This window comes from Eretmochelys imbricata, chromosome 6, assembly GCF_965152235.1.
Source record: "Eretmochelys imbricata isolate rEreImb1 chromosome 6, rEreImb1.hap1, whole genome shotgun sequence".
In the NCBI taxonomy this organism is placed as follows: domain Eukaryota; kingdom Metazoa; phylum Chordata; order Testudines; family Cheloniidae; genus Eretmochelys; species Eretmochelys imbricata.
The window spans coordinates 40428109-40442528 of record NC_135577.1 but is presented as its reverse complement, the minus strand read 5'-3'; the positions used below and the strand labels follow the sequence as shown (position 1 = coordinate 40442528).

At 42.4% G+C, this 14420-nt stretch overlaps 1 protein-coding gene across 1 annotated transcript in view; it reads left to right on the top strand.

Moving 5' to 3' along the window:
• KIAA1549L (KIAA1549 like) overlaps positions 1-14420 on the top strand; it is a 203213-nt gene that overhangs the window by 110983 nt on the left and 77810 nt on the right. Inside the window, exons 3-6 of the mRNA XM_077820236.1 lie at positions 484-596; positions 3325-3544; positions 5788-5921; positions 11528-11690. Of these exons, the coding sequence (XP_077676362.1) occupies positions 484-596; positions 3325-3544; positions 5788-5921; positions 11528-11690 (630 nt within the window). The remainder of the gene's footprint in view (positions 1-483; positions 597-3324; positions 3545-5787; positions 5922-11527; positions 11691-14420) is intronic.

Genomic DNA, 14420 nt, shown 5'->3' with positions numbered 1-14420 from the left:
TTTATTTGTTTGTTTCCACTTTTGAGAAGTAAAAATATTAATTTGTTCTCTTTATGAAAATGTGCAGTGCATATTCGACCACACAGTCCTCCCTGAACCTTCCTGTACCATGAGCCCTGTGAGGCAATGCCACATCAGCTGTGTTAGAATGCTTCATCAGTCTGTCTTCAGATAGTCTGGTTATAGAGTACTCTCCTCAGAACAGCAGCATGCTGGTAACTCAGTGTTTTAAAATATTACTGCAACTGTTAGTCCGTGATCCCCCCCAAATAGGCCTTGTACACTGAGGACTTGAGAAATCGGGTTGTGTCTAGCCCCTGCAGTACTGAACTTCCGTGTACCTGATGCACAGCATAGCTTCTTATGGATAGTCTTTGAGTTTCGAATGACTGTGATCAAAATTAGAAGAAAAAATAAACCAACCCTCAAGCAAACAGCACATTGATGTTTCAAACTAATGTTTAACTTGGTGTTGTTCAACAGTTCTGTTCCTGAACACAAGAAGGCTGCTGATCAGCAGTTCCTTAAAAGAGAATGTGACAAAAGGACTCACCCAGGCATTGAGACAAGCTTTCAACCAAAATGTCAATGCTCAAGTAAGCAAGCTTAGTTAGCATATAGTAAAATAAGTCTCCCCCCCGCCCCCCCCCAGAAGAACTTTTGTACTGAATATTAGTAGTTTGTGAAAGATGTTGTTTTTGTGGGGGTTTTGTGTGTTTTTAATAATATGAATTAAGGGCATCCTAGTTTCTAACTCCTGTATCTCATCTCATTTCCATTAGACCCAATTCAAACAAAAAGGAATAAGGCCTCCAAGACCCACAAAACTGAGTAGTTTGCATTTGTGATACGCAGAGCCAGGTACCTTTTGATGGAATTGTGTACTGAATGGAATTCAGTCCATGAACTGGTTCTAGATAATCTAAGGATGGTATTAACTACTGGAAGATTGAGGGAGTAATCGCCTTCTCTTCCCAACTGTTCCTTATCGACTTGGCTCTAGCAGAGGGAGCAGTATGATGTGAAGTAGAGGCTGTCTGACTTGTTGCTCAGCAGGTGCTGCAATGGCCCTTGATGGCCAGCAGGCCCTTCCTGCAACCCTGCTGGATGTGAGAAATCTCAGGGCTGCCAAATGTGGGAGAGACAAGATGCATGGCACATGGCAGGCTTGATTTTGGCTATGCAGTAGTGAGCATATTTAACCCCATAGTTTACCCAATTTTTTCCCCTTCTCTTTCACCTCATCAAGGCCTGCCCCCGCACAAAAACAAAAAAACAGAAAACTGGTGTTTGGAGCTTTAAAAAAAAAAAAAGGGGGGGGGGGATTAGAATTACACATTCTGAGGCTTTTAAATTTTATTGCCAGTGACAGATAGAGAAGGAAACATTTTTCTCCAAAAACTTTCAAAACATCATTACTGTTTAATAACAACAGACTGTTTTGACTGTGCGTCCAGTTAGTGGCAAACTGTTATGTTTTGGAGAATTTATTTTGGTCTTTAAATAATACAGTTCTCCAAGCATCTGAGAACTTCACCGGTATGATTAACTCCAAATGGCAATTCAGCATTTCAAGGAACAAAGTTATACTTTAGCACGTATTTCTCCTTTTTATGGTTAGAATTTATTTAACTTGTTTTTCTATAAGTCTGATGTAACGGCTTGTTGTATAACTCTGTAGCTGCGTTTAGCAGGCTAACTTTAAATACGAGCGTATACAGTATTTCTTTGTCATTTTCAGACAGGTTTTTCTTGTTCTGAAGATACAACATTTCTATTAATCTTCTTTAAACCAGAAATAAAACTGTCTTTTCTATGAAAGCCCCTGACTTACCAGTATTTATTTTTTATAAATTGGCTGCAGCTTTATTGGACTGCTTTGTGGGCAAGTCAAGGTGGGGAATTTTATTTGCAGAAATTGGGTGCATTACAGAGGTGGCAATCTGTCTTGGAGGAAAGTGCAGGGCTTTTTGTAGCTTTCCCATGGAAGAAAGGCAGGGGTGGCCCAAACACTATGTGGGCTCTAACAATTTTAGGGTCACTTTTATGATGGCTGTCATTTTATTTTAAAAGGTAAAAAGGGGGAAGAGAGGCAGTTGTCTCTTTGGCACATTGTGGGAGATGGCTACTCACAGCAGCAGGTTCTTCCTCTTGAAAGCCAGGAATGAGTATAGCCATGTAGTGAGCCAAGTGCTTCCACAGCTTAATACGGATCAGCTGCAACAGCAAGACCAGTAAATGGGTTATCACTGCTGTCAATCCATCCAGTTTGGAAGCCTAGTACCTGATACATTCGCTTCTACAGTGACAAAAAAACCCTGCAGTTGGGAGTAAACAATTTCTACTAAAATAAATGAGTGGCATGTTCCTTACTTTCCATCTAAATGACATGAAATTCTGGGTTATCTGGAATGTAAGCCCAGAATGAAATAGATTGCTAGAGCCATATTCTGTATAAAGTGAGGGACGGAGCTCCCATTGCTGTAAACAGAGGTTCTTTGCACAGCTCTGCTTACGGCATATTGGCTGTGAGTAAAGACACAAAAAGGGAACATTGATAAAAATGATGGAGGAAGGACAAAAATCATCCTATTTGAATAAATTGTGGAAAGTCCAGTTTTGTTGTTGAGCTATAACTCTACAAATTTCTCCTTTCCCTTTCTCATGCTAAGTCAGCAGGGGAAGATGGCAGTAGTGAGCTTGTACCCCATGATGGCTATACAGGCTGCAGAGCAGCTGTACTGTTACTCCTCTCCTTCTGGGTTGTGTTCCTCTCCCCTTTAATGGAGGATCCCCACTTGATGTAGTGCTAAGGACAAGTTTTGAGCCTAACAACCCAAGAAATTGTATGTTCTTGGGGCAAAATTTTTCTCTCTATTCCTGTTCTTTGCTGTGGCTCACTGTTGTGCTCATTCTGTAGTTGATCTATGCCCAGAACTTCTGGTGATCACAATGATAGCTTTGCCTGTTGAGAGAGCTCTGAGTACACAGAACAGAGCCCCAAGTGAAATTAAGGGGGGGTCAGGCAGTAAAGAATTTTACCCTTACACTCTTTTGGTCCTGAGCCTGCAAACATTGACACACACATGAGAACTTAGTGGAACTTTTTGTGTGTGAAGTTACTTGTGTATCAGGGTTTTCAGGATGGGAACTTTAGATTTTAGATTCAAAATTAAAATTACTGTATATTGCACCACCTGCTTCCCTCCTGCCCTAAAGGAGATTGCATACAAAACCTCTAGGAAATCCCATTCAGAATGAAAAAATCCAATAGCATAGTAGTTAAAATGGAAATTAAAAAGACATTTTCCCTGTGTGTTTTAGGTTGAAATTCTGGAACAATCAAACAATGTGACAGTTGGTTACTACGTTACGAAGGGGAGGTTGGTTTTTATACCTGCTGTTGTTACTGAAATTCTCATTGCTTATGGTATTAGCAACACCACAGCGGACATAAAGCAGCATGTGCCAAATCTTCAGTCTGTTGCTGTACTGGCCTTGCCATGGAATCCATTACCTGCATACCACTTCCAGCTGAAAACAGGCAAGTAACAAAATCACATATCTGGTGTAACAGTTGCACAACTTGTGGTTAGATATTTGGTGCATGTGTATGTTCTCCCTGTGTGCTGTCCCAGCTCTGCGCAGACCGTTGGCACAGCAGACCTCGAGTGAACCGCCCAATGATCACAAGATCTTTTAAAGTACGAAGGCACCCAGCGAGGATTATTGTTGATGAAGCACAGTAATAGCACCTGGCACTCTAAGAGGATACTAAGACATGTATGCCTATGACAGTGGATGCAGCTCAGTCCGTGGTGGGACTTTCCACTGCCTCCAAGGCTGGCCAAAGACACTCCCTCTGAGATACATCTTTATATACCAGTACAAACAAGTTACGTACTGTCATCCTGACCTTATCTTTTAGGAGGGGTCAGTGTGTTTCTGTTATCCTTGGGGAATGTTTTTGTACCATCCTTAATATCGGGATGTGTTTGCATGAGTACTCTGAACTTAACATTTCTTAGGAATGTGTATTTCTGCAATATCAGCCCCGTTCTTTCCATATGATGTGAGCAGGTCCTGCCTCATAGCAGGCCTCTGAGACAAGGGCTTATGTCTCAGGCTCTTTTCCTAGTACACAACTTACTGTCAGTTCAGCAATCAGTTCCCCTCAGAGAAAACAGTGCTCTAAATTTGGTACCCAGTTCGATGTGTGCAGTCCCATTTATTCCTGGGGGCATTCTGCAGACAATATTTTAAAATTCTGCAAATTTTATTTGTCAAAATAACACTACATAATCACGTCAGTTTCAATTATTTTGGTAATTTATTTCAAAATACCTGTCAGCAAATATGTCTGTAACAATACGGACACACACACATTTTCCCCCAGGAGTAGAGAGTTAAAGAAACCCCTATGACAACCCAATTCCTGTTTCTCTGCCCTCTTCCTGCCTCTTCCCCTCCCCAAGCCCAGTCAGGGGGCCAGACACCCACAATCCCTCTCCCTCAGAGACCACCTGTGCCACGCTCCCAGCCAATGCACCCGAACACTCTCTTCCCCAGAGCCCAGATGCAGGGCCCCTTGCCCATTCACCCATCTCCCTCCCTCCCAGAGCCCAGGGATACAGAGGGAGAAACAGACTGATGCTCGGTCCCAGGCTTGCATAGAGTTTCCTGCAAGCCGCCCTTTCCTTCCCTCAGGGCATGCTGGGAACTGCAGCTGCCAGGAACCCTCTATCTCCCTCTCCCTCCCCCCAGCAGTGTCTTCTATGTGCAAGCTGGGCTGGGCTGGGTCCAGTGGCCCCTAGTGGCCCCTAGCGGCTAGCAGCACTGCAGCCCATTTCCATGGGGGAAAGGAAATTCTGCATGCACACATTAATTTCTGCAAAATTCTGCATTGCGCAGTGGCACAGAATTCCTCCAGTAGTACCCATTGTCCATGCTGTCTCTTTAAACGTGAGAACAGTGAAAACAGTGGAGTTACACCTGGGATGAATTGGGCCCAATACATTTACATTTTTGAAATCATCAGACCTTGAACTAAATGAGTGAAATGTATTCTGAAGCATATTATGTATTTCCTATGATGCCAAGAGCCCCATATATGCATATAAGGTCTGGCTGGACCAACTGGGGTCTTGGATTCCAAACATCCTAAACCTGGTTTTATCTTTTTACCCTCTCTGTAATACTACTGCAGTGCTCAGTGCAGAGTAACAGGAGAATGTGGGGGAATTGGTCCATACTTACCTTGTGTCTCCAGACTGATTCCCCATATACTAGGTGAAGTGTTGCACTAGCAGGTCAGCCTGTAAGGACACATTTTGAATTTCACTGACTGGGCTTGGGGAGGGGAAGAGATTTCATAAATATATAAAAATATTACAAATATCTTGTTGCATATGCTATTATCCAGAGAAAAAAGAATGAGAATCTGTATGATGATTTTTTCTTTCCTATGAGGAATCCATGACTTAAAGATTGTAAAGATATCATTCATGTTTTAAAATGCTTTTCGTTTGTCCCTTAGCCTCTGAACGAGAACATACAATCATACATATCACTTTTATTTATGCTTGTAATCACAGATTTTAATTCTTGTATGCTATCTTAATGATGAACTGTTTATAATGCTACTTAAAAACATAGGCAACCCTCGCATGATATTACTATCACTTGTTTAATTTCTTAAATCGATCATTTTGGTGTGACTCATTATAAGAGTTATGCAGACTAGGAATATATTTTCACTAAAACACATACATACTGTTCCTGTTCTAGAGCTGCAGTTTGTTGGTCAAACAGACAACATACAGTCATGCAAGTTTGTTCAGACCATGGAGCAACGGTTACAAAAAGCGTTCGAGGATGCTGAAAGAAAGGTCTTAAACACTAGCAACAACTTAACAGTTCAGGTAAAATTCAACCTCTTTAGCCAATCTTTAAATCACATATGATTATTCCCTGCTGTTAAGAGAGCTTATAGACATTATGTTAATGTCATCATAATAAACTTGATAGTTCCTTTGGAAATGTTTTTATATTTTCATATTAAGTTATGCTGTTTTACGTTTTGCTAAGATCTTATGGATGCAACATTTTTGAAAAAAGATAATGAAGCACAGTTGCACGAAAAGCTGTTTTATTATTTGAATAATCATTATTCATGTCACTTTTCTGAACTGAAAATTTACTGAGTTTCAGGTTTAAGTAGAGTCATCATTCTAATACTATTTATATTTATTACAAGTCAGCTCCAACAAAACTCCTTCTGATAATCAAGTGTAAGATACGTTTCTCTATATGTTTACTGAACTTTGAGGTGTAGAACATGTCATATCTAGCACTGTTACTAAGAACCCGTGAGTCTATTCATGTGTGTAAAGTTAAAGATGTGCAAGTGTTTGCAGGATCAGAACCAAGGGAATGAATCGCCTTTCTTTGTGTCCTATATGCTCCATGTTTGTAAATCTGTCCTGTACACCATGGGCTTGATTCTGCAAAGATTGTACAAAGATTTATGGGAGAGGAGAGTCCTCACATGCCTAAAGTTACTCATGTAGTTACTCCTCTGTGGTTAGTTCTATTAAAAGAAAAGGAGTACTTGTGGCACCTTAGAGACTAACCAATTTATTTGAGCATGAGCTTTCGTGAGCTACAGCTCACTTCATCAGCTCACTTCATCACTTCATTGATCTGATGAAGTGAGCTGTAGCTCACGAAAGCTCATGCTCAAATAAATTGGTTAGTCTCTAAGGTGCCACAAGTCCTCCTTTTCTTTTTGCGAATACAGACTAACACGGCTGTTACTCTGAAACCTTCTATTAAAAGAGTCACTTCATGCTCTTGACTGGGAGCCTGGTGCTGGGCTCCCATCAGTTCCCATGCTGATTTCAGGGGCCAGCAGGGCACCATCCCAGCTCACCAGGTCCTCATGAAACATGGATGGTTCCATGCTGGGCGCAGAGCCCCGGACCTAGTCAAAGTAATCATAAAATGAGCATGTAATTGGCAGGTTGCCCAAAGTGCAGTTCTTGTCCCTGGTCTTCTGGTATTCACTCTTCAGCCTCTTAATATGCTCCCTACAATAATAACCTGTCTGGAGAATCTGCAGAGCTGCCAGCTTTTTATCTGTCTGCTGGTACACGTGGTCATTCCTGGTGCTTTTGCTTTTCCACAATTTTACTGGCCTTGCACCAGAGATTCACCAAAATCTGGCTGTGCTCCTGTGACCCGGAAGCAGTTCGCTTTACAAAAGGCTTGATAGGTTCACTTTCCATTGCAAACCCAGGAAGCTCTCTGATAGTGTGCTTGCAGATTGGTGATCAGAGAAGAATGGGTTAACTCTGCCATTCGCATGAGGCGGGTGGTGGGGGCTGGCTTCTGTTTTCAGTAGAGTGGATTGCAGATTGTTGGGATAGAAAGGACTATAGAAATTGTCCCAAGGAACTGTGGGATACTTCTGACTGACTCCTGGGACCTGAGTCAAGCAGGGCTGCATCTATGCTGCCAAACAATAGGGCTTGGACTCTGGGTCCTGGCTTAACTCGAGCTCAGACCCTCCAGCCTTTGGGTCTGAGCAATTGCAATGTAGATGCAAGGGGGAGTTAGCCTTAAGCTGAGCTCAAGCTCAGGCTTATGTTGCAGTGTACTCATATCCTTATAAAGCCTGTGTTAGTGACAAATACATTAAATGTTGGGTTTATTGATTACAGTCCTGTGTGTGTTCGATATCCTGTAGAATCACCAGTGATGATCAGAGCAGAGAATTCTATTGAGTGACTATACTGTGACATATTTTGTGTGTTGACTATAACCCTAAAAAGAAAAGGAGTACTTGTGGCACCTTAGAGACTAACCAATTTATTTGAGCATAAGCTTTCGTGAGCTACAGCTCACTTCATCGGATGCATACTGTGGAAAGTATAGAAGGTCTTTTTATACACACAAAGCATGAAAAAATGGGTGTTTACCACTACAAAAGGTTTTCTCTCCCCCCACCCCACTCTCCTGCTGGTAATAGCTCATCTAAAGTGATCACTCTCCTTACAATGTGTATGATAATCAAGTTGGGCCATTTCCAGCACAAATCCAGGTTTTCTCCCCCCGCCCCCAACACACACACACACACAGAAACCCACTCTCCTGTTGGTAATAGCTTATCTAAAGTGATCACTCTCCTTACAATGTGTATGATAATCAAGGTGGGCCATGTGGGCCATTTCCAGCACAAATCCAGGGTTTAACAAGAATGTCTGGGGGGGGTAGGAAAAAACAAGGGGAAATAGGTTACCTTGCATAATGACTTAGCCACTCCCAGTCTCTATTCAAGCCTAAGTTAATTGTATCCAATTTATAAATGAATTCCAATTCAACAGTCTCTCGCTGGCATCTGGTTTTGAAGTTTTTTTGTTGTAATATCGCAACTTTCATGTCTGTAATCGCGTGACCAGAGAGATTGAAGTGTTCTCCGACTGGTTTATGAATGTTATAATTCTTGACATCTGATTTGTGTCCATTTATTCTTTTACACAGAGACTGTCCAGTTTGACCAATGTACATGGCAGAGGGGCATTGCTGGCACATGATGGCATATATCACATTGGTGGATGCGCAGGTGAACGAGCCTCTGATAGTGTGGCTGGTGTTATTAGGCCCGTGATGGTGTCCCCTGAATAGATATGTGGGCACAGTTGGCAACGGGCTTTGTTGCAAGGATAGGTTCCTGGGTTAGTGGTTCTGTTGTGTGGTATGTGGTTGCTGGTGAGTATTTGCTTCAGGTTGGGGGGCTGTCTGTAGGCAAGGACTGGCCTGTCTCCCAAGATTTTTGAGAGTGTTGGGTCATCCTTCAGGATAGGTTGTAGATCCTTAATAATGCGTTGGAGGGGTTTTAGTTGGGGGCTGAAGGTGACGGCTAGTGGCGTTCTGTTATTTTCTTTGTTAGGCCTGTCCTGTAGTAGGTGACTTCTGGGAACTCTTCTGGCTCTATCAATCTGTTTCTTCGCTTCCGCAGGTGGGTATTGTAGTTGTAAGAATGCTTGATAGAGATCTTGTAGGTGTTTGTCTCTGTCTGAGGGGTTGGAGCAAATGCGGTTGTATCGCAGAGCTTGGCTGTAGACGATGGATCGTGTGGTGAGGTCAGGGTGAAAGCTGGAGGCATGTAGGTAGGAATAGCGGTCAGTGGGTTTCCGGTATAGGGTGGTGTTTATGTGACCATCGTTTATTAGCACTGTAGTGTCCAGGAAGTGGATCTCTTGTGTGGACTGGACCAGGCTGAGGTTGATGGTGGGATGGAAATTGTTGAAATCATGGTGGAACTATCAACTGCATGAAAAAACTTGTACAGATACAGACAGACATCATCTTCCTTTCCAAATGCAAACAGATGGACATCGTACCAAAAGGACTGAAGGTAAAAAATCCATTACAATCTACATACCACACAGACTATGCTGACAGCTTGTGCCACACGCTCTCAAAGAAACTGCAGAACCACCTGATCAACATCCTCTATAGCAAACAGGGAAAGATAAAGAATGAGCTCTCAAAAATGGATACTCTCATAAAAAACCAACCTTCCACACAAACTTCCTTGTGGCTGGACTTTACTAAAACTAGACAAGCCATTTACAACACACACTGTGCTTCTCTACAAAAGAAAAAGGACACTAAATTTTCTAAACTACTACATGCCACAAGGGGCCACAGCAATAGTTCCCTCAACCCACCCAGCAATATTGTTAACCTATCCAACTATACTCTTAGCCCAGCAGAAGCAGCTGTCCTATCTCGGGGCCTCTCCTTCTGCCCCTCCACCCCCACGAACATGATACAGTTCTGTGGTGACCTAGAATCCTATTTTTGACGTCTCCGACTCAAGGAATATTTCCAACACGCCTCTGAACAACATACTAATCCACAGAGACCTCCCTACCAACACTACAAAAAGAAGGATTCTAGGTGGACTCCTCCTGAAGGTCAAGACAGCAGACTGGACTTCTACATAGAATGCTTCCGCCGACGTGCACGGGCTGAAATTGTGGAAAAGCAGCATCATTTGCCCCACAACCTCAGCCATGCAGAACACAATGCCATCCACAGCCTCAGAAACAACTCTGACATCATAATCAAAAAGGCTGACAAAGGAGGTGCTGTTGTCATCATGAATACGTCGGAATATGAACAAGAGGCTGCTCGGCAGCTCTCCAACACTACTTTCTACAAGCCATTACCCTCTGATCCCACTGAGAGTTACCAAAAGAAACTACAGCATTTGCTCAAGAAACTCCCTGAAAAAGCACAAGATCAAATCCGCACAGACACACCCCTGGAACCCCGACCTGGGATATTCTATCTACTACCCAAGATCCATAAAGTGGATCCCAAGTGGCTAAGTCATTATGCAAGGTAACCTATTTCCCCTTGTTTTTTCCTACCCCCCTCCAGACATTCTTGTTAAACCCTGGATTTGTGCTGGAAATGGCCCACATGGCCCACCTTGATTATCATACACATTGTAAGGAGAGTGGTCACTTTAGATAAGCTATTACCAGCAGGAGAGTGGGGTGGGGGGAGAGAAAACCTTCTGTAGTGGTAAACACCCATTTTTTCATGCTTTGTGTGTATAAAAAGACCTTCTATACTTTCCACAGTATGCATCCGATGAAGTGAGCTGTAGCTCACGAAAGCTTATGCTCAAATAAATTGGTTAGTCTCTAAGGTGCCACAAGTACTCCTTTCCTTTTTGTGAATACAGACTAACACGGCTGTTACTCTATAACCCTAAAAAGAGGCAGTTAAATTAAATGATGATTTATATGAATAAGCATAAAGGAAAACCTACATAAAAACAGTAAAGTTAACATTTTTTTCTTTTATACCTCAATAAGCCCCTAGTTTGTGTCTGGTATGTGTGGCAATATAAGAGGAGATGGGAGGTACAACGGAGCTTCTCTCAGCACCCCTTTTCCCTTCCTGTACTCCTTAGTAGATGCCAGTCACAGTATGGATAGAGGCAGGCTCAGAGATGGGGGTGAGGAAGGGAGCAGACAGCCATTCAACAGAGCAGTAAGATCAGAAAGAAAGGGGAGGACCTTTTTCCCATGAAGGTGGAAGAGAGAGGAGGAGATTTTTGCCACCTCAGTAGGATGATAGAGAAGGGACTGATGCCCCTTGAGGATCGCATGGGGGGGATGGGAACGTGACACCACTTTCCCTGAGTAAAGCCTTTTTAATATTTTATCTATCAAATAATCAGTCTCACCCTCCTTGTATTTTTGCCATTTTTCCATTGAAAATCAGGAATAGAATTTCTGGTCCTCACTCAGGGCCACTCCTATTCCACCTGCCTCTGTTCGGTAATGAAGCTACATGTGCTAAACAGAGCACATCTTTTTTACAGAAAATGATGATCACAGTCAACATTTCTCTGATTTGTTATTAGGACTGATTATATAAAATATGTGAACTAACGAGTTGAAATGTAGCCTCCCACCATTTCTTTACTTTTGTTTTGTTTCAGATTTTGAACACGTCAAATGTCTCCCAAGCGGTCACTTTGTTTTATGTGGTGAGCAATCAAAGTACAGCCCTAAATGGCACCACCTCCAGCTACCTTCTTAATCAGCTTTCAGCTGAGCTGGTGGGATTCTACCTTACCTACCCGCCACTGACCATTGCAGAATGTAAGCTCTTACATTATAGTGTTCTGATTTGCTGATCCTGCTTGAGGTACTTTGAAATGTAACAAATGGAAATTTAAAAGGCGTTTTATTTATTTATTTATTTATTTCAGTTTAACTTATTAAATAGACACCTATCCCAGCCTCTAGGAACCCTGGTAAATATTTAAGAATGCATAAAACTTCTTCCTCCCCACACCCGTCTCCCAGTGACAAAACAGCAGCAGATCTCACACAAGTATAAAGCCAGCACTGAATCAAGAAAACATAACAAGACATCCCTCGCTCTCTCTCTACCCCACAAGCATATCAGCCCTCAGCAATGGCCTGATTTTGCACCATTATATCAATGGGAGTTTTGACATTAACTTTAGCAGGAGCAGAATTAGAGCCCAAATGCCTGTTGAAATAGATGGACTTTGTAGTGCTCTGAATGTCAACAGATCCAGGTGCTTTTGAAACCAATAGAGTGGTGAATGGGTGAAGGCCTTGAAGTGAAGAGCAGAGGAACTGTGTTTGAAAACCTATTTGAAACAACTCTTGGTGCAATTTCTGAGTGTCTTATGCTAACTTTGCAAGACATTTCTTTAAATCACAAACAAGGTTTAAATATTTCAGGATGAAGTATTCATTTCATACTATGCAGCCTCTTATTTCCCTGTATTATGAGGAGGCAAGGATGCTGTGAATTGATGAAAATCATGCCTCAGGGCAGTACGCACAGAATGTATTTTCTTTGACCCATGTAATATTCTGATTTCCATGAAATGAGTGAAGACACAAGAATATTGGTGGCTATGGGGATTTTTGCTTGATCATTTAAATTCAGCCTGTGAAATTAGGCTCAGTATAATTACGAGTTTGCTATTCACAGGAAAAGATCAGTGTAAATGGAGACAAAGACACAATGGGGGGACATTAATATGTAATAATGGTCTTGAGTTAAAAGAGGGCAGGTTCCAGTTGATCTTATTATGCATAAGTCTTCATGATACACTTCTCAAATATTAAAGACTGTGTTGGAATAACAATAAAGATCTGGCTTAAGCCTACAGTACCCAAGAAATTCAATGATAAGGCTCAAACTCTGTCTTCGACCCAGCCTATCAGACCTATTTATTTCATGGGATTCTCAGTGTGTTATTTTCCATTCCGTATGTGTTGCAATAACTAGCCCTAACAGAGTAGGGCTAAGTACAGCTTTTTGCTCCTACCTCTGAATTATTGGAGTTTGTATCTTAAAATAAAATCCTTGGAAACTGTAATACATTTTCTGGCCTAATGAAACAGTGTTGTCACACTTGAGAAGTCAGGGAAATGTTAAATCACCTTTTTGGTCCTTTCTTCCTTCTTGAGAAATAACCATATAGAGCCATATTTTGACCCCCTTTCTCACACTGATGATGAGTTACTCTTCCAAATAATCCCCCTGAAGTCATTTGCATGAGTAACTGCTCACTCACCAATGCGAGTAGGCCAGGAGAAGCAGCCTAACCCGACTAACACAGCTGCTACTCTGAAATCAGAGTACAGGGATTCACATAGTGGATTACCATTGAGAAATAACCATATTGTGATTGTGCAAATTAGCCCAGCACAACCAATTGCCGTGCAGGGAACTGAATTACTGTGGTTGAAACTGTACAGTTTTGCATCACTAACTGTACTGCATCTCTGACTGCCTGAGACAATTCTATCTTGGGACAATTTCACAGCATCGGCCTGCTCACATGTTTATCAGTTCCAGATTATGAAATTTATGCAGGTGAAAGGGGAGTCATGCACAAGGAGCCTTTTTTCTTTGCATGGCTGACACAACTCCACATGCTTGCTGCAGATTCAGGGCTACTTCTGGTGCACAGAGAGCTTCCAGAGGGGTTGGGACGAAGGCCCTGGCCCTCTCTTCAAACCAGCCTCCGCAGCAGGATTGGTGTGCAAGGGAGAGGAGTATGCTGCCTTCCACAAAGGTGGTATAGCAGCAGGCATGCTCCTCATTGCAAGGGACTTCTGAAAGGCATTCTCTCACTGAGGCAGAATCCCTGCCAGAGCTCCCCATGGGGTAATGCAGTTCCTCACTGCCCCCAGCACAGGTCTGTGCCTAGTAGGCATGATAAAGTCCTTAGCTAGTGCTTCTGTAGCACGCCATGTAGTGGCTTCAAAGAGTAGTTGCAGGTCCTGGTTAAATTCACCCCACAGCAGGTATGCAGCTGACTGATGAACCTGCTATGCGTGCAAAATATATAGCCTCAGCCTGATACTGACTGTTCTGTAAATATTTACTTAGGAAATTGTTTTGTGCTTATTAACTTGACACCGTAATGGTATCAGTCTACCAGGTAACTATTCCTATCTTTGTGAGAACTCATTATTTCCCAGAAGGCTGTAGTGGTTCCTTCAGGGCCTTCAGGAGTTATCATATACATGCACAGGTCAAGGAACCCTGAACAGCATCTGCACAAATCATGGCAGATGTGGATACTTGCTGCACAAATGACAAATTAAGAACTCTCCAGTGTGCGAATCTGGTCACCCAGAACAGACCATGGAACATATAACGACTCAATGCCTGATTCATAAATAGGAAGGAGGCATTAGAGCGATACACTCCACTACTCCTGATGCGATTATCTGGCTCAACCATCTGAATGTAAAATTATAGTTGTTGCTCTACGTTTACATCAGCCGTACAAAGAAGAAGGCGACAGTTAAAGTAAGCAGTGATACAATTCCTTA